Below are 22,889 nucleotides of genomic sequence, written 5' to 3'. Positions count from 1 at the left end.
TATGAAGGGAAGTAACCTTCGCAAAGTTTCCGTAGACATCTGTCCATGCTGCTTTCTAATGTTTCTAATGTTCTTTGGTCTGTCCGTGATGTTGAACGGATACATCAGAATAACCCACACACTCAAAGGCACACTCCTCTGCTACAGAGCCATGTATACAGCTCTGCTCTATTGGTAATGGGAAAGCAGTCTATAGCCTATTTTAAGCGGGTTTACCTGTGTTTGAAGTGCATTCACACGTTAATTTTCCTGGGAAAGGAGTATTAGTGTAATATACATTTCCAAAGTAGTCATTCTGACGGCAATACTATTTCTCATTAGTCTAATTTTGTAGTTTTTTGTTTGCTGTTAAATGGCTGTAAATGAGACTCAGCCCTGTCTGTACAGATGTTTCACATGAAAAGCCTTCCAGTAGCCCAGGGGGCATACTCACCCCTGTGCCTGGTAGGCTTTTAATTTGAAACAGCTGAAGGAAGTTTTTTGAGAAATTTAAGAATTTTATTGATGGTAGCTTAACATATAAAAAAGTGACTGGAATTAATTAGTGAATGAGAACAGTATAAGTTTAAAAGAGAATGTGTATTTAGCATATTATAAAGGATGACATGATTCTGTTGTTTTATTGATAGAAATAGTGCTGACAATGCTTGTACTGAATTTACCTTTTGAGTTAAATTCAAGTTATTTAATCCATTTCAGTTGTTGTTGACCCTCTTATTGACTTTCGAAATACACTGTATGTGGCCCAACACATAAAATTGGTTAAACAAGCAATATCACTTTGTATTTTCACTTCAAAATGGCAGGACGATCATACAGTTTGTAGACATGCATTAACTAGAAACTATCCCAGCACAACTTATTTCATGTATAGATGGTAAACAAGCAAACAGAATGGTTACCTAACAGCAGACGTTTCCCTTGTTTCCTGCAGACATGGCTACAGCGTAAAGCCAGAGGCGTAAAGTCAACAGTGAGCACCACCACTTTCAGAAGTGGTGGAATGTTTAATACTTTTACACAGATTTACATGATGAAAAAGTTGCATTTAACACATTTTTTTCTAAAATAACCGACTTGATGTGAGAAACAGCTGGCACCCAGCTATTTTTCACATGAACTAATCTGACCCCTTTTAAAAAGATTTTGGACACCCCTAACTCAGGGTCACTGTGACCTGGATGGCTGAGAATATTCTCTAAAATGTGTTTCCCTGTTTCAGAAATCCATCAACATCACACTGGACAGCAAATGCAGATTGTTCCAGAACCTCCATGGAGCCCTTGGTGAGTGTCTTGAGTGAGTGTATGAAGCCAACACATTGCTACAACTGAAGCATCCCCCAACACACCACGCCTATTTTATTGGCTACAGAGGTCCCACAATTCCATTCATAACCCAATGTAGGAGTCACAAATCTGTGCTTAGTACAGTACAAAAAAATGCATACAGATCAGTTACCAAACTACAGTGGCCAACCAAATCACCATGCAGAAAGAAGCATGCATCTACTGCCAGTTGCACTACTGTGCTAGCTGAGGTTACAGCTCAGCTGAGGAGGGCGCCATTAATGTTTGCACTGCAGACACAAGCACAAGCCTCTCATCCTTCAGCAGATGCAGTTCAAACATGAAACTGCTCCCAGCAGGGTCTGTGGATTATCTTAAGTAACCGAGTCAGGATTCTGGAAGGAGACATTGCTGTTGAGTTTATTAAATTTATTTATTTTCGGTGTTTTGAGCACCACAAGCTGAGTGCTTCTAGTCCATTGTATTGGAGAGAAGGCAGACATCTCTACAGGCGATATCTCCAACACTCTGCAGCTTACACCAAAACTTTATAGTTGATAAAAAGCACTAGAGGTAGAATGAAAAATTGATATGGGTTGAACTGTGCCTTTTAAAATGGGCAATGGTTGTTCCTATTGAATAAGTGGGTGCACAGTTTAACAATAAAAGTAGCTACAAGTCTTTCAGAAAATGTGCTGGTAACCAGTGGCTAACTTCCTCTCTGTCTGATCAGCATGGTGGATTATATGCTGTATCTCTGATACTCGATCACCTTGGAGGTTCCAGAGTTTACAGTGGCAGAGATTTAGCTGAGGCTGCATGTCTAGACATGAGCTGAACTCTCAGAGCTGTCTGCAGCATTTTTTTCTTCTGAGGCTGAGGAAGGAATTTGTTAGTTTACTGAGAGACAGATGTGACAACACCAGGAGTCTGGGGGCATGATTGGACTCCAGTCTGCTCCCATTAATCCTCACTATGTCTCTTTTATGAAAGGTAAAAAATGAAACAAAATGCCAATAACAAAATGGATGATAACCTATACAAAAATTTCATTCAATAGATTCAAATAAGCAACAAGAAATTGCGTCTTACATGTTCAAAAAGGAGCAGGAGGAAGTATCAACTTATTATTTTCTACCCCTTCTCAGCTAATCAGTTAATTAGTTTGTGGTCTTCATCTCTAACATATATACATACACTTACATATTTACACACACTGACTCGGTGTCAGACACTGATTTCCAATTAAGAAAATGAAGCCATAATTTTTCTCTCTTTAAGCCAGACTCCACTGAGAAAAACTGATTTAAGACCTCTGAACACAGGAGCTGCTGGTCTACCGCTGCTTCCATCAGTTTAGTTTGTTTGTCCTGACCTCACCTGCAGACTGTTATTGGCTTTGGGCCACAGACCACTGCCCAAAGGTTGCAGCACAGAACATCCAGTGCACAGTTATATGAGAAGAAAATCAGAAAATCCAGGCAGAGTGACTGCAGATAAACACACCGCAAGCGAGGGATTACTGCTGGATAAGTCCAGACTTGTTTTTGGAATATATTAGACACAACTACCATGGCCAAATACTTAACATGGTAGCCAGCCCCAGGGCAATAATCGGTGTGTGTGTGTTACCAGATGAGGTGGTGCTGAAGTTTGAGGATGGACGTGTACGAGCCAGAAATGTGTTGTATGACACCCTGCCTGTGATCATTCATGGGAATGGACCAACCAAGGTACTGACCTGTCAAACCAATCACATTGACCAATCACATTCTAAGCACGGTAGCCTCATAAAGCTAACCATCAGAGCCACTGTGGGCGAGATCAGCAGCTGATGTCTTCATTCGGTAAGTCCATTCGCTCAGTGTAAGTCTGAAACCAACAAGACACTTGTCTTTGTGTTTTGTTGTTCCTCATGCAAACAAGTTATTGTCAGCACATCATCCAACAGAGAGCAGCTGAATGAGGCTCTCATCAGATTGAAAACTTCAGAGAGGAAAGAATGATTAATTTACAGCTTTTAATAGTCCATATAGTAAGTTAGTGTGCTCCTGGGGCCTCATTACAGACGGGTATTCTGGCTGCTGCTCCTATCTCAGCTTAAGTTTCAAAAATAGGAAAATCCCTTTGCTTAACTCTGGGCTGTGTCCTCTCCTATCTCAGACCTCTTGTCTGAAACTGAAACCCAACTGGAACTGTAAATTTGATCCTTCAATCGGTTCTTGTCTCGTTGGACCTGTATCTGTCATGAATGTACACCAACTCTGTGTTTGATTAGAAAGTACTGGTAGGCGTGTATATAAACATTTTTCTTTTCTTTGTCTTGAGTGAGTGCTGGCAGTCTGTTTGTTTATTGTCTTTTTGTTTTTGTTTTCTGTTGATTTGTTTTTCTTTTTTGGTATTCTGTCCATTGTATTTAATAGTTGTAATTTTGTTTATTGAATATTGTATGAATTAAATTTACAAAAAACAGAAAGTACTTGTAGGCTACTCGGCATGAACAAGTTATCATATCAACAGCTCTCATTGGCCAGCTAGCTAACTATCATGGACAAGAAAAGACAGGCACGCAGTTTTAGCTATGAGGAGTTGGAGGCACTAATTGTGTCTGTGGTGTAGAGGAAAGCCCATCTTTTCAGGAAGTTTTTTAGTGATTTTTTTTGTGAATAACATGAAAACATATGGAGCAAAAACAAGTGATGAACAACTAGTCAGTACAAGTGACCAGGAAGGTTGGTTTTTTTAAGCATCACCCAGCTTGAGAAGCCGTTCAGTTAAAAATATTTTGGTGTTCATGTTGTTCTTTATCTTTAATATTATTGAGATACAGACCTAACAACAGTGCTGCTTCCATTTTAGGGAGTTCTGAATTTTAGGACAAAGTTGCCACCCTAACTTGGGAACTCCCTAACTCTCTAATACCCTTTCTCCAAAAAATTAGCTCTTGTTCTTGAATTGGATTGGTTCAGTATTTTTGGAACCTTGGTGCTATCTAGCAAACCAGCCCTCGTTTCCACCAGTTTTGTGTGTTGCACAGTGCACAAAGAAAGCAAAAAGTTGTGGCAAAATCACAGATCACATTGATCACGTGCGAACTTCTGTTCTGTTATTACAGATATTTGTTTTTACTCTACAAAAGCATAGACTAACCATTAAAGAGACCACTGTATGCCCCCCTCAACTTTTTCTTATTTGACTTCTCCAGCCTCTCTTTCCAAACTGTGGAATTTAACAAGCCCTCTGATGTCGTTATAGTTCCCACTTCAGGTCAAGGAAAACCTGCTACTGTTTGGTTTCAGCTGAGAACCAACTTTTTTTTGGTTTTGAACCAGTTTATTTTTGGTCAAAATGCTCTTAGCGATCCAAAATTAGGTGCATGAACCTGAACAGAACCACCTTTATGTTGGTGGACAAGGGTTGTTGTAGTAGTTAACTTCCTATCCTTAGATAAAGACAGGATATTTCCCTGAATGCAGTTTCAAACATGTTTCTGTAATAGCAAAAATCCTGAATGTCATCCTGAATTGAGAAAAAACAGGATTTCAGACTTATGTAGTTTGTGTAATGAGGTCTTTCTGTAATATATTTACAAAAAAGTACACAAAATTCAGAGTAGTTACTACTTGTCCTATGAAAAATTTGACTTCATTCAAATGAAATCAAACAGCGTATTTCACTACATGTCCTGTAAAAATGCCTTCTGTCAGGGCATCCAGTGGCTGAGTAGATAAAGCAGGCGCCCCATGAAAGAAGGCAAATGCCCAAAAAATAATCTTTAAAAAAAAAAGAAAAGTGAACTACTCACATTAGCTGTATAGTCTTGTAGTAGATCTTAGCTCGCTGAATGAGTGATCAAACAGGCTAATAAGTCTGCTGTAACACACCAGCCCGCCTACCCAGAGGGCTAGAGGAGCATTCACGATCCATCTGTTATTCTTCTTGCTAATAGTTATTAAAAAGAACATTGGTGTACAGTAGGCATTAACAGATTATCAGCCTGGCCAATTATCGAGGCCCTTATTTGGCATTTTGCTTACTATCTTTATCAGCGTTTTATTTTAATGATGGCTGATAAAGTTAATAAATGAAAAAGTGTGCGTAGTACACTCAACCAACAGCAGGATAGGCAGTCTCCAATACATGTCAAGAAAGTGTCACCATGGAAATAACTCTTATTTTGTAAAACCTCAAGAAGCTATTTTTATTCCTTATTTTTTTAATTTAAATTTTCACTGAACTTTAAAAAAAAAAGTTGCAGGGAACTTGCAGTATATAATGTTGAATGTTTCAGTTTTTATTAAAAATTTGCTAAAGGCATTTAAACAAAGTTTTGTGTTGGAGTTTTTTATATTCCAAATTCTAAATTGACAGAAACATTTCAATTTTATTGTAAATGCATATCATTTCCAAAAATCGGTTATAACTCTGATTAACCTCCAATAATCGGTATCAGTATTGGCCCTGAAAAACCAATATTGGTCAACCCCTTATCTTGTCTTGTCTTTTCTTGTCTTGTCTTGTCTCGTAAGTGCTGGAAGTCGGAGTCAACATGAACACATATTTGTTTTTCAGCTCCAGATCAACTACCTGGGTAACTACATCCCCAACACATGGACATTTGAGACAGGATGCACAGTGTGTCAGGAGGATCTGCACCCACTGACAGCTCTGAAGGTCTGTCATCACATCTCCTGACTGGATTGTCTTTGTTCCTTTATCGTTCCTTTATTTGTCTTAGTTCCCTTATCGACATTTAATCAATACTGAGAACTGATTTTAACTGTTTGAGGTGTTTTGTTCTGTTGAGGTTTGGTGCCAGTAGCAGTGATAATCCCTCTCTCCTGGATGTTATATGATGCTTGTGTTTTTCCAACAGGAGAGTGAGTACCCACTGGTGGTGATTGGCATCTTCATTCAGCAGCCAACCCCTTTTGTGACGGTGTTCTTTGAACGTCTACTGAAGCTCCAGTATCCCAAGAACAGACTCAAACTCTTCATCTACAACCAGGTAACAGCAGCAGCATAGCCACGCATACTCCTGTAGTTTGGTCTGTGGGATATGATGTGTGCAGGAACCAAAGTGATCTGTAGACAAGCCAGAACCGTGACAGTTTTTTTTGTACCTCTGTGCCTGTGTACAGTGCTACTTAGAGTCAACGGTGAGCTTAGATTTTGATGGTCGAAGGTCATTGCGACCATAATTTAAGAATTCATACACTAATTAAGACACTATCACATATTTTACCCAAATGTCTGATAGGGTAAAATGATGAAGTAATGACATTTTACATACAGAAGGTCAAAGGTCAACCTCAATGTGACATCTTAATGTTTTACAAACACTTTTCTGAACGTCATACTCAACCTCATATCTCAGGAAGGGTTAGGGTTTTGGATATGGATATATAGATATATTTGGATATGTATACAGGCATGTATACATATATATGCACAGCACATGAATGGGCCAGTGGTCCTCTGGAATTTGCCCCCTCTCACTGTATATATAGTCAGTTTTTTTTTCCTTTGTATCCTCTGTGTGTGTGTGTGTGTGTGTGTGTGTGTGTGTGTGTGTGTGTGTGACACTCTGCCTGCAACGTCCTGGAATGTATGATATTTGCCCTGTAAAGGGGTGCTTCTATGAATTGGCCGGTTGTCCATTAGTGTCCCTCTCAAGTCTTGTAAACTTGTAAATGATTAAAACAACAGACAACATAAAAACAGACTGAAAACAAAAGTTTATTAACCCCCTTGAAACTCATTCACTTGTACCCCTTTTTCTAAGAACCATTACTGAGTCATATCTGAGCACACGTTCACACACACACACCGCTGGAATCAATTTTAACAATTTGATACTGATGTCAATAGGAAGTATTAACTCACGTACTTGCAGGCAATGCAGCTTAACTTTTCATGGTGCAAATTTACCAAAATGTAAAAAAATAAAAATTTTTTTTTTTTTTAATTAAATGAAATATTTATTCTGACATTAAGGCTTTCCACTCTCACACACACATTTCGTCATACCTAGCTAAGACATTAGTGACCGTGTCAAAAGCCTGTAAATAAAGAAAGAGAAAAGCAAGCACAAAAAGGCAAGCATTTAAAGTGTTAATGCACCGAGGTGAACTTGATGATTTTGAGAGTCAAAATACACGCCTTTTGCAATGACACCATTGAAAAGCAAACAGAGCTGACAGTCATGTCTATAAAAAAGCTACTGGGTGTACAAACGTGCTGTAATGACGGGTTTTTAACTGTCATATCTGCTTATTTAGTGCTATTTTCAGTGTCTTAAGTGACTCACACTCCTGCTCTGCACTCTCTATCTGTTTATTCCTCTTTCCCTTCAGGAAGCTCATCATGAGCGTCAGGTCAGCTCCTTCCTGAAGGAGCATGGAAGCCTATATCAGGAGGTCAAGTTCATTGGGCCTGAAGAGGCGATGGACGAAGATGCCTCCCGCAACCTGGGCTTGTGAGTTACACTCAGTGATCAGCTGTATGATTAAATATTTTGAGAGAAACCGTGTTGCACAAAATCATATGTGCTCTCCTTTGAAATTCTGGTCATGAGAAAAAAAATGCCTGTGTTGAAGAATCAGAAAAAGCTCCATTAACACAGCCATAAAGAAGTTATGTGTGTTACTTTCAAATTGATTTGGTTTAATGTGCAAATCCTGTAGTGTTTTTTTCTTTCGAAGAGACACTGAGAAGCTGTCTGGTGATTTACTGAAGTACTAAGTACAGGGACACTGCTCTCACTTTAGTTGTACAAGGACCGGATGGCTCATAGCAACGACCCACAGCACCCCATATTCTTGCAAAAAACCCCACCCAGAAGACATAGTCATGGGCCATCTCTAGGTCCAAAAATCACACGTAGACCAGATGAGCACACTCCCAGGACTCCTCCAGCAGCCCTGCAAGGGTAAAGAGTTGGTCCACTGTTCCATGACCAGGACAGAATCAGCGTTACTTCCCTTAAATCTGAAGTTCAGAGCCTCCTTTCTAGCACCCTGGAATACACTTTCCCTGGGAGGATGAGTAGTGGAATACTCAGATAATAGGAGCACATCCTCCAATCCCCCCCTTTTTTTTAAAATGGAACCACCACTACAGTCTGCCACTCCACAGACACTGCACCCAACCTCCATGCAGCACTGAAAGATGTGTCAGCTGTGACAATCTAACAATGTCCAGAACCTCCAGCATCTTAGAGCGAATCTCATCCCCAACTGGTGCCTTGCCACTGAAATTCCCTTTGAATATCTCAGAGACCTCTGCCATGGATATGAGCGCAGGTTCTCCCAAGTCTTCAAACTCTGCTTTCTCCACAGAGATGCTGCAGGTTGTTTTCAGGAGATCCTCAAAGTGTTCTTTCCACCACTCAACAATATCCTCAGTCTTTTCAGCACTTCTCCTGAGACAAGCCCTGCGCTTTCTTCCTGGGGCAACTAATGTTTTGCCAGAACTTCCTTGGGGCCAACAGAGTGCCCTTCTCCATAGCCTCCCCAAACTCTTACCTCACCCTGGCTTTTGCTTTGGCGACCATCTTAGCTGCAACCCTTCTGGGCAACCGGTACCCTTCTGTTGCCTCAAGAGACAGTTGGGTCAATTAACCTTATTCAGCCTGATGGCCTCCCTCTTAGGTTGCCACCACGACAGGCTCTGAAGACCTTCCAATCACAACTTCTAGCAGCTGCCTCCACAATTAAGGTTTTGAACATGGCCCACTCAGATTCCTTGTCCCTAACCTCTTCCAAGATGCACAAAAAAATCTTCCAGAGGTGTGAGTTGAAGACATGACAGACGGAGGTCTCAGCCAGACACTCCCAGGTCACCCTCACTACAAGTTTGGGTTTACCAAGGTACAAGGTAAAAGGTAAAATCCTGCTATTTTTCTTTAATGTGGTTTAAGAAGAAATGAAATTAAAGTTGACCCTCAATCCTGCTACATCTTTTGGCATCGAAGGAGGAGTAGTCTCACTGCCTGGGGAAAGAAGCTGCTCTGTAGTCTGGTGGTTCTGCAGCGAATACTTCTATGTCTCTTTCCAGATGGCAGCAGGGTGAACAGACTGTGGCTGGGGTGGCTGCTGTCTTTCAGTGTCTTTTGGGCTCTGTGCAGATACCTCACTTCACCGAGGTCACTGATGCTCTACAGATGGGAACCAGTGATGTTCTGGGCAGTTTGAATCACCCGCTATAGAGCCATCCTGCCCTGGGCTATGCACGAACCATGCCATTTCGTGATGTTTCATGTCAGTATGCTTTCTATTGGTCCTCTGTAGAAGTTAACCAGGATCTTGCTCTGGAATTTAGCCTTCCTAAGTTTCCGTAGGAAGTAGAGCCTTTTCTGTGCTTTTTAACCTGGGTGGTGGTGTGTGATGCCCAAAATAGGTTCTCAGTGATCATAATTCCAAGAAACCTATAGCTGTTCGCCTGCTCCACCTCAGCTCCACTGATGTAGACAGGGGTGTGTGTCTTTGTGTCCTTCTTTCTAAAATCAACAATCAGCTCCTTGGTTTTACTGACATTGATCAGTAGGTGGTTCTCTGTGCACCACTCTGCAAGACTGTTGATTTCCTCCCGGTATGAACTCTCATCGTTGTTTGTAATACAGCCGATGATGGTGGTGTCGTCAGCATACTTCACTAGAGAGTTCTGCAGATGTCTGGGAGTGCAGTCATGGGTGTACAGTGTGAACAGAAGGGGGCTGAGCATACAGCCCTGGGGGGGGGCTCCAGTGTTGAGCACTAATGTAGAGGAGATGTGACTGCCAGTTCGAACTCTCTGGGGTCTGCATGTGAGGAAGTCCAGTTTTCAGTTGCAGAGTGTTGTACTGAAGCCCACAGTGTTAAGTTTTCCAATCAGCTTCATGGGGGAAATTCTGTTGAATGCTGAGCTGAAGTCAACAAACCAAGTCTGTCTGGCAGCCTTCCCCGCCACCTGATCCAACTCATCACCCGGTGGTAATCAGCTGACAGCTCGGCTCTTCTCTTCAACCAAGTGTCTAAGACAAACACCCCCAGATCTGATGATACAACAGCAAAGTCCATCATCAATCTTTGGCCTATGGTGCTGTGGTACCAAGAACACTTAAGAACCACTTAATGCTCAAAGGTTTCTTTCTGCTCACCTCAAGTGTCAGTTTAACACTCTCAGACTTCAAGCTTCATTTACTGTCATTGTACAACACAGGGCTGCACAAGGATACGTAGTTGATGTCCTCGTATGCTACACAAGAAAAACAAAAATTAATGGCTGAGTGTTAAGAATGAAAGTGACGCTTTTGTGCCAAAAAACTGCAGTTTTAGGCTGGCTCCAAAACGAGTCCATGCCTCATGACCTATAGACCCCCATGTTAACATACCTAACTTTACAGGAGAAATAAACATTTTTATAGCCTGGTCTTTGTTTCTTTAGCTAATTTCAACAGTCATGACAGTAGAAGGAAGGGGGACAATTTTTATATAATTCATACAATAATATCTGCTACAATGTTGCACTGTGTAATTTAAATTCAAAACTATGTTTGCGAACTCTACTCTCTGTACTGACAGTCCGCTCTGTGCTGGGGGTTTCTAGTCATTTCAGGTTTCTTTACAGGTGCTGTGTTGAAGTCTGTTCCCCTGTCGGTTCATGTTTTTCATATTAGACAGCGACTTCAAACTTCACTTTCAAATTAGCGATGTACCTAATCTAGCTGCCTCAAGTACATTTGAATCTCAGATTTTAGGGAATTGCAAAGACATCACCACCCTCAGCAGAGGAATGTGAAAACATCTTTCTTGTGACAAACTTTGCACAGGTACAAGTCAGTATAATCAAGGTCAGACATTTTAGGATAATTAACAGAAGAAAAACATGTTTTTAAGTGGAGGGGGACTTTAATGGAAACAGCAGGAGCTTGTGCACACAGCACAACTGAATCTATGCAAGCTGACAGGCAACAGTGTAGTGCCATGTCTGACGATCATATTGTTTATGTTTGCCCCTGAATATTACACAACATAACGTGTCTTTCCTTTGTTTCAGTGATATGTGCCGGAAGGATAATGACTGTGACTATTTCTTCACGTTGGATATTGAAGTGGTCTTAAAGAACGAGAACACACTTAAAATTCTCATTGAACAAAACCTGTGAGTATATTTATCACCATTACAATTATTCACAATGATCTTGTGCTAGCTGAAGTTGTAGGACTGCTGTGGGCACAACCACACATAGTGAATCTCTTCATTTCTGTTACTCTTATTCATTTGTTGATTTATGATTTATTTTGAGTTCTGTTTTTACTTAGTGTATATGGCCTGATGATATATGCACCAGTAACTTTATTTTAATTGTTCATTAGTCCTATTGTGGCACCGATGATAACTCGCGCTGGTCGACTGTGGAGCAACTTCTGGGGAGCCCTCAGTGCAGAGGGCTACTATGCCAGGTCTGAGGACTACGTGGACATAGTTCAAGGACGCAGGGTGTAAGTTCCTTAAAATTTATGAAGACTTCATGGGGCTTTTTAGTGACGAAAGACTTGAGATTTTATCGACAAACCAGAGTGAAGAACCACTGACAGAGCAGTCCAGACCACATTACAGAACTCTGCAGATATGCACCAAATCAAATCAAACCAATCTATAGAATTAACACCGTATGCACAGTGCACCTGATGACAGTGATCATGTGGTGGTGAAGGGCGATAACTTACAGCACACATGGTAAATTCAGCATTATCAGTACAAAACCTGTCATCTCACACTCAGCATTTATTTTCATCTGCTTGCACTTTATCAGTTTCAGTTCTTTTTCTGCTTTTTTGGTCACTGAGTTACTGTCAGTGAAATTCAGCACTTCCTGTAAGCATTAATGCATTTCAAACTAACCTCTTTCATTCCACCCCTCCCTACCATACCAACCATTTTTGTCCTTTTTTTAGGAGGTGATAGCAGGTCAGTTGAAGTCACATAGAAGTGGTTCACATCATCTGAAAGATGGAACCTGTAGATTAATTTGAGATGCAGCTCATCTCTGTGTGTCAAGTTTTTTTTAGCCATAAATCTGTCGTAAACATAGTGTTTTGGTTAGGCGCTTATCCAAACTTTTAAAGTTTAGACAGTGTGGGGGCTGGGAAAATTCTGAAGGAAGTAAATGATGAACATTTCCAAGCACAGTACTGTCTGACAAGTAGTTGTGGTAGTTTTGGGGTTAATACAATTTGTTACACAGATGTGGTACGAACTAAATGCATTTTTACTCGCTGGATAATTAATGAAAATGATCCAGAATCCCTCTACAATACCACATAAAAACACCAAGACCCAAAGGGACATCGCAAAAAAATCCATGCTGTGATCTTAGATCAAAAACGTTTGACATTTCTGTCAGAACTTCATGTTTTGGTGATTTGATGGTGAACACTTATGTTTTAGAACCTGCTGAGAAGCCACATTATTGTGGCTGTAAAGGTTAATAAGGTTGCTCCCTATAGGTCATTTTATACAGTAATGTCAAGACTTTAAAAAATGGTGTCACTACAGTGAATGCTTACTATGGAGACTAACATCATCACACATGAATATAATTGGGCTCACTGAATTTGAAAGAGTCACAGCTTTGCAGCCAGACATAATTTCTGCAATTTCAACGCTGTTTAGGGACCCCAGTCTGCAGAAATATTCAAACACAATAGGCAAAAAAACCACATTTTTACTGCACGTTTTTTTTTAAATGCATTGGACTAGCATAAAATGGGCGTTTTTGTGAAAAGGAGACTCATGGGGACCAATAGAACACATTTCATTCAGATATCTTGAGGTCAGAGGTCAAGCAACCCCTGTCAGAAGGACCATAGTGGTCATATTTAGTGGGTTCACCTGTCTTTGCAAAAACTGCATTCACACACTAATTTTGGTCGTATTACTAAAACATAATGAAGTATTCTAATGAAACAGGGAAAGTCTGTCTCCAATACAGGCCTGACTCTCTCTCCCTGGTTAAAAGTTTTCACTATGTAGCACCATCTGCTCCTGATATTCGATCCTGTTGTTGGGGTGTAAATGGCTAAGACTGTCTTGGTTTCTCAGGGGTGTGTGGAATGTCCCATACGTGTCCAGTGTGTACCTGGTGAAGGCCAGCCTCCTGCGCTCAGAGCTCCCAGACTATGAGCTGTTTAACTCTAACATCTTAGACCCTGACATGGCGTTCTGCCACAACATTCGCAGTAAGGTCAGTAAGAGAAAAACAGATGTGTGAAATGTGTGTCACTAGAAACCGAGTCATTTATAATTGAACCTGAATAACTGCATTGAAAAGCATAATCTAAACTGAATTGTAAATGTTAACTTGTCCATGAAAGTATTTGATCTGATGTGAATCTTTCTTTCAGGGAGTCTTCATGTATGTCACAAACATGCACACTTTTGGTCGCATCCTGTCGACAGACAACTATGAGACGAGCCATCTTCATAACGATCTGTGGCAGATCTTTGAGAACCCCGTGGTGAGAACATTTCAGCTGTTAGGATTACTGACTGCTGTAGTTTTTGTGATGGGGGAGCAGGAGTGTTGTTATTGGTTACTGTAATGGCAGTAATTAGGCAGTCCCTCCAGGATGTTGCAAAGTCAGCTTGTCCCCATGAATTCTGCGCAAATTTGTCCAATCAGCCCAATTTTACCACAAATTCAGCTGTTTAAAATGGGGAAATGTCATTTCAGAGTAGAGCTGCATCCATCAGGTTGATTTACTGAGCCCCTCTGTGAGATACCACTGTTCAAATAGTCTAAAATTCACCACTGCTGTGTTGGCTTATGCCGGGGCAGAGAGCAGGAGGAAAGCTCACAGAGACGTTCCTTCAGAGCTGCTTCAAACAGCAGCAACAGGCAGGATTGTCAGCGATCAGCAGTCAGCCCCCCTTCCCAGTCACCCCCCCCCCCATTACAAATACAAATAGATTCTACTTCACACAGAATACTCATAATAACAAATTCAGACTGAAATACAACATTGCAAGTATTTTTGCATTTTTCAATGGCCCCCACGAAAAATTGCAACTTGCATTTAACTTTTTTTTAGAAACGCTGCCATCTATAAATAGAGAAACTCCCCCACATTTGTCAGGTTTCCATTACAGAACTGCATTTTCTGTGTTTATGTGACTTCTCCTCTGGTGATAACATTCCAAGAAGTACAGTGAAAACATTAGCAGCTATATTTCTATCACAGCCACCGCACTAGCCGACATTATTTACAATCCAAGGCCACGTAGGCGTGTTATGGAGCCATAATGGAAAGGAAATCTCCTTATACGTGGGAGCGGCCATGTATGAGGGATTTCTGGGAGGTGATAGTCCACGATTTCAATTTGCAATTTTAATTTATGCAGTTTGAGGGTTAATGGAAACCACCTGCTGTCCTGCTCACTGCTGACATATTTATTGAATGAAAAAAACAATGTTTTGGTCTAGCTGACCTTCATCAGTTATTATGGCAGCATCATAACTTTTCCACAAATATATAAAGACAGAGACTGCCTCCATTTTTGAATCATCCAATCAGAGGACTGCTGAGAGTGACGATCACCTGAAGCTGTTAAGTGTACATCAGTGCACAAAGAATGTTGGACTTGTTTTTATTCTCCAGTTCTTGTTGGGAGCATGACAGAAAAACAAGGTTTTCTTACTTATTCAAGGTAACACGTGGAGAGTAATTAATATAAAAGTAATAATTTTGTGGGTGAAGGATTCCTTAAATCATTCAGGGCTTTCACCTACAAGCCCGAGAGCATGATGTCAGCAACAGATATCAGTAGTCTCAGTAATAACAGGACCAGTGCAGTGATAGGAGCAATGGCAGAGTGTTTTAATGCGGTTATAGTAAAAGTGAAGTAGTAGGAGTAAAGCAGTAGCATTGTCTGTCAGTACTATTTGACACGGTAAAGGTTCTACATGCAGCATATTAAGCAAATGAAGAGTTAAATGAGGAGAAATAACATTTGCAGTGTGTATGTGGTGTGTTTGTTTCAGGACTGGCAGGAGCGCTACATCCACGAGAACTACTCTCACATCATGAAAGACAAGCTGATTGAAACTGTGAGTTTCAGCGCACGTTGATATGAGGACATGATGTCTAAAGTGAAAAAGGTCAAATGTAGAGTGATGTTTTTCAACAGAGAAAAGAGAATCCATGCTTCTATTCTAACACACTGTCACTGCAGAGGACTCACTGTGATGTGTGTAACTGTAATGGAGCAGATGAATATATGATATGACTATGATATATGATATGGTTAAACTGTCCTCTGTCCCCCAGCCCTGTCCTGATGTGTACTGGTTCCCAATCTTCAGTGATGTTGCTTGTAACCACCTTGTTGAAGAGATGGAGCATTATGGGAAGTGGTCAGGAGGAGGCAATGTGGTATGTTGTTACCTTTTTGTTACCATCTTCTTTTGATTTGCGTCAGTGCTGTGATACTAAAAATTCTCCATAAATATTACTCAATGTCAGCAATAATAATAAAAATGCTGCATTTGAGCCCCATGTAGCTCACAGGAAACATGTTTAATAAAATCTTCTCCCTCATCAATATGAGTATTTGTTTAACAACTTGACATCTGGTGCCTAGCCGAGAGTCCTGTGGCCCCTCTGATTGTCAGATGAATACTTTAGTAAGTTTTGTTGATGTGTAGTTTATTTTTCTAAACTGATGTATTTATTGTCAGGACACCAGAATCCAGGGCGGCTATGAGAATGTTCCCACAGTGGATATCCACATGAATCAAATCAACTACGAAAGGGAATGGCACAAATTGTTACTGGAGTACATTGCTCCAATAACAGAGAAGATGTATCCTGGTTACTACACCAAGGTAAGACGTCTTAAACCATTACTGTCTCACATTCTCATGAGATGATAACACATCTGAGTTTAGAAGAATTTAAAATATTCCATGTCTCATTTTCACCAATACATTTTCTTAAACTGATCCCCTTAATTGAACTTCATTAGGAAGAAACTGTGTTTAAAGTGATGTTTTCTATAAACTGACACTGTCAGTAATTCTACTCTGTTGCAGCTTTGGTGCAGAGTGGACATTGCTGCAGTGCTTGTACTGCAGGTCCCACAGTGCACCTGTCAGTCCAATAGAGCAGCAAAGTGAGAAGAGTTATTTTTACCAGCTGAGGTTTCAGATGCAAAAACCGGGTTTATTTTTGAGTACAGATGAATCAGAGAAAAAACTACTAAAAAGGAAAGTAATCTTCTGATGATTGTTGTTTGGTTTTGAGATTGCATTTTGGCAACAGCACTTTTCCCTAAAGACTGTTTACCTGCCACTCAATTTGCTACTTGGACCACAAATGGAAACCAGAACATTTCTGATACCAAACATTTTTGTGATGAAGTCAGCAGTTTAAAGACACTGTTAACACTGTAAAAAGAAACTATTTGTCATAACTTTAAAAAGTTAGTTACTGCAAGCAGTGATGAACGGGCCCTGGCACCTGTGTGCAAGTCCGGGGTTCTGGCAGGGTGCTGGCTGAAGTGGTTGTTCATTTCTGTACAAATGTCTGTGAATTTGTACAGCAAACCATGTAAATTTCATATAAATTAAATGATAATTGTCTTAAAAGGCTTAGTTCCTGTTGCCAGTAGGGGGCGCAGAGAGTGTGACACGTAGTTGACATGTTGATGTCTTAAGGCAAGCAGCCTCATGAAGCATGTGATGTTTGGTGCCAGTTGGGCAATGTAAAGTGAACTTACAACAACTTCCTGTTTCAAGGCAAATAGTGCTTCTCCATGGCAACGGCATTCAAGAAAAACCTGTACTCTTCAAGGCATAATCAAGGTCTAAAGACTTTAAATGGCAACTTTGAGCAAAAGTTTTAAGTTGACTGAAGAAGTTAAGTTGAATTATTACAAAATCACCTCAACTTGTTTTCTCAAATTTAGTCAACTTACAATTTAAAGGCACTAACTTTTTTCAGTTAAAACAAATCATTTTTTACAGTGTGTTTTTCAGTATATTTGAGATGTGCTGAATAATGTGTGTCAGATGATGTTTAGGATAACTGACAAAGACTGTAAGCCATCAGTTGGTTGTGCTGACTAACATGTGTTCTCTCATCAGTGTTCCACCCCCCTGAACTTTGTGGTGAGGTACAAACCTGACGAGCAGCCGCTGCTTGTGCCTCACCACGACGCCTCCACATTCACTATTAACATTGCTCTCAACAGCAAAGACATTGACTACCAGGTAAATGGGAGCAGCTGGCAGGTAATAGCAGTTAGGATGTGATGATGCAGGTGATCTGCAGCTCTCTCTCTGCTTCTCTGCTCCGTCTCTGGAAGTGAATGCTGGAGCGGGACTCGAGCTGACGCGTCTCTGATTTGAGCAGGAGCTGCGATGGGTGTTCATGTGTACATACACACACACACTGCCTGCGGCCAGACCAGCAGTCTCTCTGCGAATGCTTGCATGACTCTTTTCTGTCTGTGTGTTTGCAGGCTCAGTTTGACTTGGCCTTTGTAGTTAGATATAAACCAGATGAGCAGCCCTCTTTGAGACCGCACCATGATGCCTCCACATTCACTATAAACATTGCACTCAACCAAGTGGGCCTTGATTACCAGGTGAGTGAGTTCAGAGGTCAGCAGAAATCTGACATATCCAACAGGGCGTTCATGGTTACTGCATCCTAAAAGAGCAGTTTGTCAGCACAAAGTGTTATTTTCTCAACATATGATCCTGTTACACATGACACTCTTTGTACAAGACAACACCTGGAAAAGCTAGCACAGGGACACTCAGCTGGCTCTGCCAGGGGACCACATTTGCAAAATGACAGAGGGCCGGTCCCAGCAGCCCTACATGTTTCTCCGAATTAAAGACATTTCTAGGGTTTAAGGACACTTCCAGGATTTTAGGACATTTGTAGGACTGTAAGAGGTTTCTATGGTTTAAGGACATTACTAGGATTTTTGCTACACTTCTAGGATTTTAGAACATTTCTGGGATTTTAGGATATTAGGATCTTAGCTAGGACCTCTGTCGGGGGGTGTGGGGGATCCTACACTGGCACTTTGCAAAATTAAACAAGCTCTATTTTGGTGCTGTTTTATCACTCTGGCAATGGCCACCGCAATCAGAAAAATGTTATCATTTCTATAATAATTCCACACATAAGGGCAAGACAAAACAACATATGTGAATTAAGTGGCCGCAGACTGATCAGTAGTTGAGTACACTGCACAGAGAGAAATATTTACAGCTCAAACCACACAGGGGAGCACAGAAGTTTGCCAGAGCATGGTGCTGAAATCATCATCATATCATTCAACATGGAATGCCATCATATTTCTGGCATGTTCATCTATGCCCCTGGTGTTTCAAACTTTCCATTTGTGTCATTTCTCTGTTTGTGAGTCTGTCTTCTTTGCATGACACATGAAGCTGAAGCTAGGAGCTTTGTTTTTACCGTTGCATCCATGTTGTTTCCCTGCATCGTCAATATACAGGACTAAACAATCAGCCGTTAGTCCACAGAGTTATTGGTTTACGCTACATGGATTAAAAATGAGAAGAAACAGCTGCTAATTCCTTTCTGTCATTTGTTTAGTGATTTAGTGATGTGATAATACAGCGTGTTGTACGTAGGAAGTCCCACTGAAGGCTTTCTGAGCATTGAACCTAACAAGTCTTAATATTACAGGCTTCCCGCCTGTAGACACTGAGATAATTCATCGAAAAATAAAGCCTCAGTTATTAAAATGTCTTCAGTCGATCTTTCAAAAGTCCTAAAAATGTTTAGAAATGGGAGATTATGGGACTTTATGGATAGTTTTTTGTCTTGATGTTGCATTTAGGGCTGAAACTGAAAATCATAAATACATATGATCGGCATCAAAGCTTCTATTAATCCATAAAATTATACACACCGACTGTGTTTCACATGGATGATTATTTATTACTATGCTTGTGCAAATGGCACAGGATGTGAAGAAGACACCTGGAAATCATACAAGACAAAATCAACCAAAAACTTGGCAACAAACACCAGATATTTCCCAGATCTGTTCTCCGCTTGTCTCTGAGATTTAAAAAGTCATGTTCTATTTGACAATAAACATTGGGGCAAAATGGTTAATTCGACTCCGGCAGTTTTCTGCCTGGTTGCCCCTAATGTGCCTCTCAAAGTGGTCAGTATTGTCAATCACAGCATGGTTTTATCAAAGAAGACATTCTGACTGTCAGAGCAAGAAAAAACACCAGGGGCCAGATGTGGAAACTCTGTAGATGGACGACTAAAACTGTGTGTGAACGCACAGAGGCAGAAACATACAGAAACATACAGAAACACACAGACGCGTTCTTTTCACCAGATTCATAAAGCTGTGTGTTTGCCTGATTCTGTTTTAGTAATCTCAAAAAATCCTCCCGGCTGAGCAAACCTCGGACCATCTTCGGCTTGTGCTGAGCCCCCGATGTTTACAACATGTGGCTCCACCCCTGATCCCCAGCCAGGATGCTTTTTCTTTGAAAAAGACTTTGAAACAAGAAAAAGGCTGTATGATTTGTTAGTGGTGGTTAAATGATTAAATAGCACCCAGTTAAACACAGTTAAGATGAACACATTGAGGATGTTGATGAAGAGCTGATCTGATGCTGATTTACACCATCAGCTGTTTTACACTGCAGGAGCTCATCAGCCTGTAACTGTGCATCCTCACAAACCCGACTACAAGAACCCTGTTAGACTCTGACACCAGGTCTTTGTGTTTCTACGGTATTTTGTAACCAGGAGACTTTACAAAAAACACCAGAATCATCTGCCGCTGAGCTTTCAACCACATCTCCCAGTGTTCATCTGACTGGTCTGCTACACCCATAGACTGTAAATAAAGATGGACGACACGCCCCCACTGACCCCCGCTATGCTGAAGTGCGGTTAAAATGTCCCCTTGCCATCTTGTGAGGGTGATGTCATTGAGAGCCAGTGACTGCGCAGTAGAGATATCCGCGGTGTCCGGCCTGTCTGGCCATGCGAGCGCACCCACTTTTTGTAGAATCTAATAACTGCTGAAAACTGAACTTATCATAAAAATGATCACTTGAACAAACATCAGGGTGATGACAGAAACCATCTTCAGGAAAACTTTATTTGTTGTGTGCTTTAAGTTTTTAGTTTGGCCTATGACATTCACTAACATGGAGGCGGAGTTTATGACCTATACCGCAGTCAGACACCAGGGGGCGATCCGGATTCAAAAGCCACACTTTGGGGAAACTGTCGTCATCCATCTTTATATACAGTCTTTATATACATTAGAAATATATTACCCAGTCATGATGGACAGCCCTGCTGACACCACATATATCACCCTCTGAGCAGAGCCCAAATTTAGTTTCAGGAACTCGTCCCTAAATCTAGTAACAAAGAGATAGTTCTGATGGTTTGAAGTTGGGTTGTATGATGTACTTTTTCTTAGTCAAGTGTGTTACATTCAGTTGATGTTAGTCGGCACAGTCCCAGTTTGGAGAAGCAGGCTGAAGTCTGAAACAGAAGCTAAGCAATGTACTGATGTGGAGCACCAAAATGTATTTTAGCTACCCAAAAAAATCAGTTAAGTTCCAAGAAGAACCCCATACATCCCCACTTCCACAGATCTGAACTATCCATCTAACATTAAATTTAGTCCAGGTCCTTCAGTCGAAAAAGGATGTTTCTGACAAGTTGCTCATGAAACTCACTAAACCTCGTTCAGTTTGTCAGAATTTTGGGAGGTTATTTCAAGTTTGCTAAAACAAGTAAAGCCAGCAGGTGCTCGTGTAGCTGTCAGCTGATGTGTGTTGTGTTGTGACTGCAGGGCGGTGGATGCAGGTTCCTCCGCTATGACTGCTCCATCCAGGCCCCCCGTAAAGGCTGGGCCCTCATGCACCCAGGCCGCCTCACCCACTACCACGAAGGCCTGCCCACCACCGCCGGGGTCCGCTACATCGCAGTGTCCTTCGTGGATCCCTGAACCTCCAAAGATGGCGCACATCACCAGCTGGTCCAGACCAACAGGACACACACTGGCCCGATCCTCCAGCACCACAGCTGCTCTCTGCAGTTTCTCTGTTCAAGTGGTGACCAGTTAGTTCATTTCTCTATGTCCAAAATATTTCCATCTTACCTAGATAAATATAGTTTATGACCCTGATGACCCTGTAAGCAGCAGAGTTTCAGCGCTCTGTGGAGCAGCTGCGGGATCACTGAGGGCTCCTGTTTGCTCTGGACTGTGTGCTGTGGATCAGATCGTTGTCTGACGCTGGACGTCTCTCAGGAAAACACCAGAGTTCAGCACAGATTTATTCCAAGTGTTTCTGAAAAACATAGATGTTGAATTTGACTTCAGTGAGTTACGCTGACTTCTTCTGTATCCAAACTTGATCTTTTCTCTTTCTTAAAGTGACACACCAAAGCCTGTTCAGCCTTTCTTATTTATTTTGTGAATATTTTATATGATAAAAGACACACTCCCAGATTTCTTTGCATTGACAATATATCTGCTTTTTGTGAGATTTCATATTGGAATGAATTTATTTTTTCTCATGCTCTCACTGATGTTGCTCAGTTGAGTCAGTAAAAGTGAAACATACTAACACTGTTATTTCTTGTTACAAGCCGTCACTGTGCTCTCAACACAAGCAGAATAAAACGGTGAAATGAAACAGTGTGGACTGTGATTATTATTTCTTTTTTTTTTTTTTTTTTTTACTTTTATACGTTGGCCAGTGACTGTTGACTCCTCCTGCTTAACCTGCTGGTCGGAGCATGAGTTTTCAGATATCGGCTCGGCTAAAAATAAGCCTTACTGTCTGATGGAGGACACACGTTGGCCTTCATCATGGCTCAAAAACTGACCTCCATCAAATAGTTTGGTTGTATATTATACATATTCAGCTGAAGCATCTGCAAATTATTTGGTAACAGTCTAGTGGATCCTTAAAAATCTGAAAAGGCATTGAATTCACTAATCTAAAAACTAGGCTTTAATTGTTATCAAATTGACTAAATCTTTCAAAGGTCTTAAAAACACTTAGACAAGGGAAGTAAGGCTTTTTTTCTGGCTTTTGTTTGTTTCATTGTTTTTGTTCTTTTTTGTGTTGTGTAAAGAAAAGACAAAAGAGTTAATGTTTATGAGTGACATGGATTTAAAGATTTTGGGCTTTAAATTATTGGAAGTATATTCATCTTCATGATAACATTGTATCTGTATTTCAGTATTTTTTGTGTAAGCACTGTTTTTTTTTAATTAAAGTGCACAATGTGAGCACAATACAGACTAAAAACTTCACATCACACACAACCTAAAAATAAAGACCAGAAAGGTAGATTTAACTCAGGCAATAAAAAAAATCATCCAAAAGAAAAATCAATTAACTGCTAAAAGTTTCTTTACCGGGTTTCCCAAACACCTGGTGGTTTTCAAACATATCAAACATAATTTTAGCAAGCTGGCACACATTAAGAGACGGACGAGAGAGAAAAATGATGAAAGGTAATAATAAGTTTGCCATCACATGACATCATGTGCAAAGATTACTGTAACAATTTC

At 40.8% G+C, this 22,889-nt stretch overlaps 1 protein-coding gene across 2 annotated transcripts in view; it reads left to right on the top strand.

Moving 5' to 3' along the window:
- Nucleotides 1–22,002, top strand: part of plod1a (procollagen-lysine, 2-oxoglutarate 5-dioxygenase 1a) — a 31,244-nt gene extending 9,242 nt beyond the window's left edge. The window contains exons 6-19 of one of the 2 annotated variants that reach the window (XM_042491528.1): nucleotides 1,223–1,286; nucleotides 2,925–3,022; nucleotides 5,862–5,963; nucleotides 6,166–6,297; nucleotides 7,646–7,767; nucleotides 11,328–11,432; nucleotides 11,648–11,773; nucleotides 13,377–13,518; nucleotides 13,679–13,792; nucleotides 15,316–15,381; nucleotides 15,602–15,706; nucleotides 16,012–16,158; nucleotides 17,419–17,544; nucleotides 21,156–22,002. In XM_042491528.1, coding sequence (XP_042347462.1) covers nucleotides 1,223–1,286; nucleotides 2,925–3,022; nucleotides 5,862–5,963; nucleotides 6,166–6,297; nucleotides 7,646–7,767; nucleotides 11,328–11,432; nucleotides 11,648–11,773; nucleotides 13,377–13,518; nucleotides 13,679–13,792; nucleotides 15,316–15,381; nucleotides 15,602–15,706; nucleotides 16,012–16,158; nucleotides 17,419–17,544; nucleotides 21,156–21,311 — 1,605 coding nt within the window. In that variant the 3' untranslated portion in view covers nucleotides 21,312–22,002. Of the gene's footprint in view, nucleotides 1–1,222; nucleotides 1,287–2,924; nucleotides 3,023–5,861; nucleotides 5,964–6,165; nucleotides 6,298–7,645; nucleotides 7,768–11,327; nucleotides 11,433–11,647; nucleotides 11,774–13,376; nucleotides 13,519–13,678; nucleotides 13,793–15,315; nucleotides 15,382–15,601; nucleotides 15,707–16,011; nucleotides 16,159–17,418; nucleotides 17,545–17,795; nucleotides 17,922–21,155 lie in introns of both variants that reach the window. The other variant, XM_042491527.1, reaches the window with a different exon arrangement.
- The last annotated feature ends 887 nt before the right edge of the window (nucleotides 22,003–22,889 follow it).

This window comes from Plectropomus leopardus, chromosome 8 (genome assembly GCF_008729295.1).
Source record: "Plectropomus leopardus isolate mb chromosome 8, YSFRI_Pleo_2.0, whole genome shotgun sequence".
NCBI lineage: Eukaryota > Metazoa > Chordata > Actinopteri > Perciformes > Serranidae > Plectropomus > Plectropomus leopardus.
Note: the sequence above shows the minus strand (reverse complement) of the source record. Positions and strands in the feature narration are given on the sequence as shown.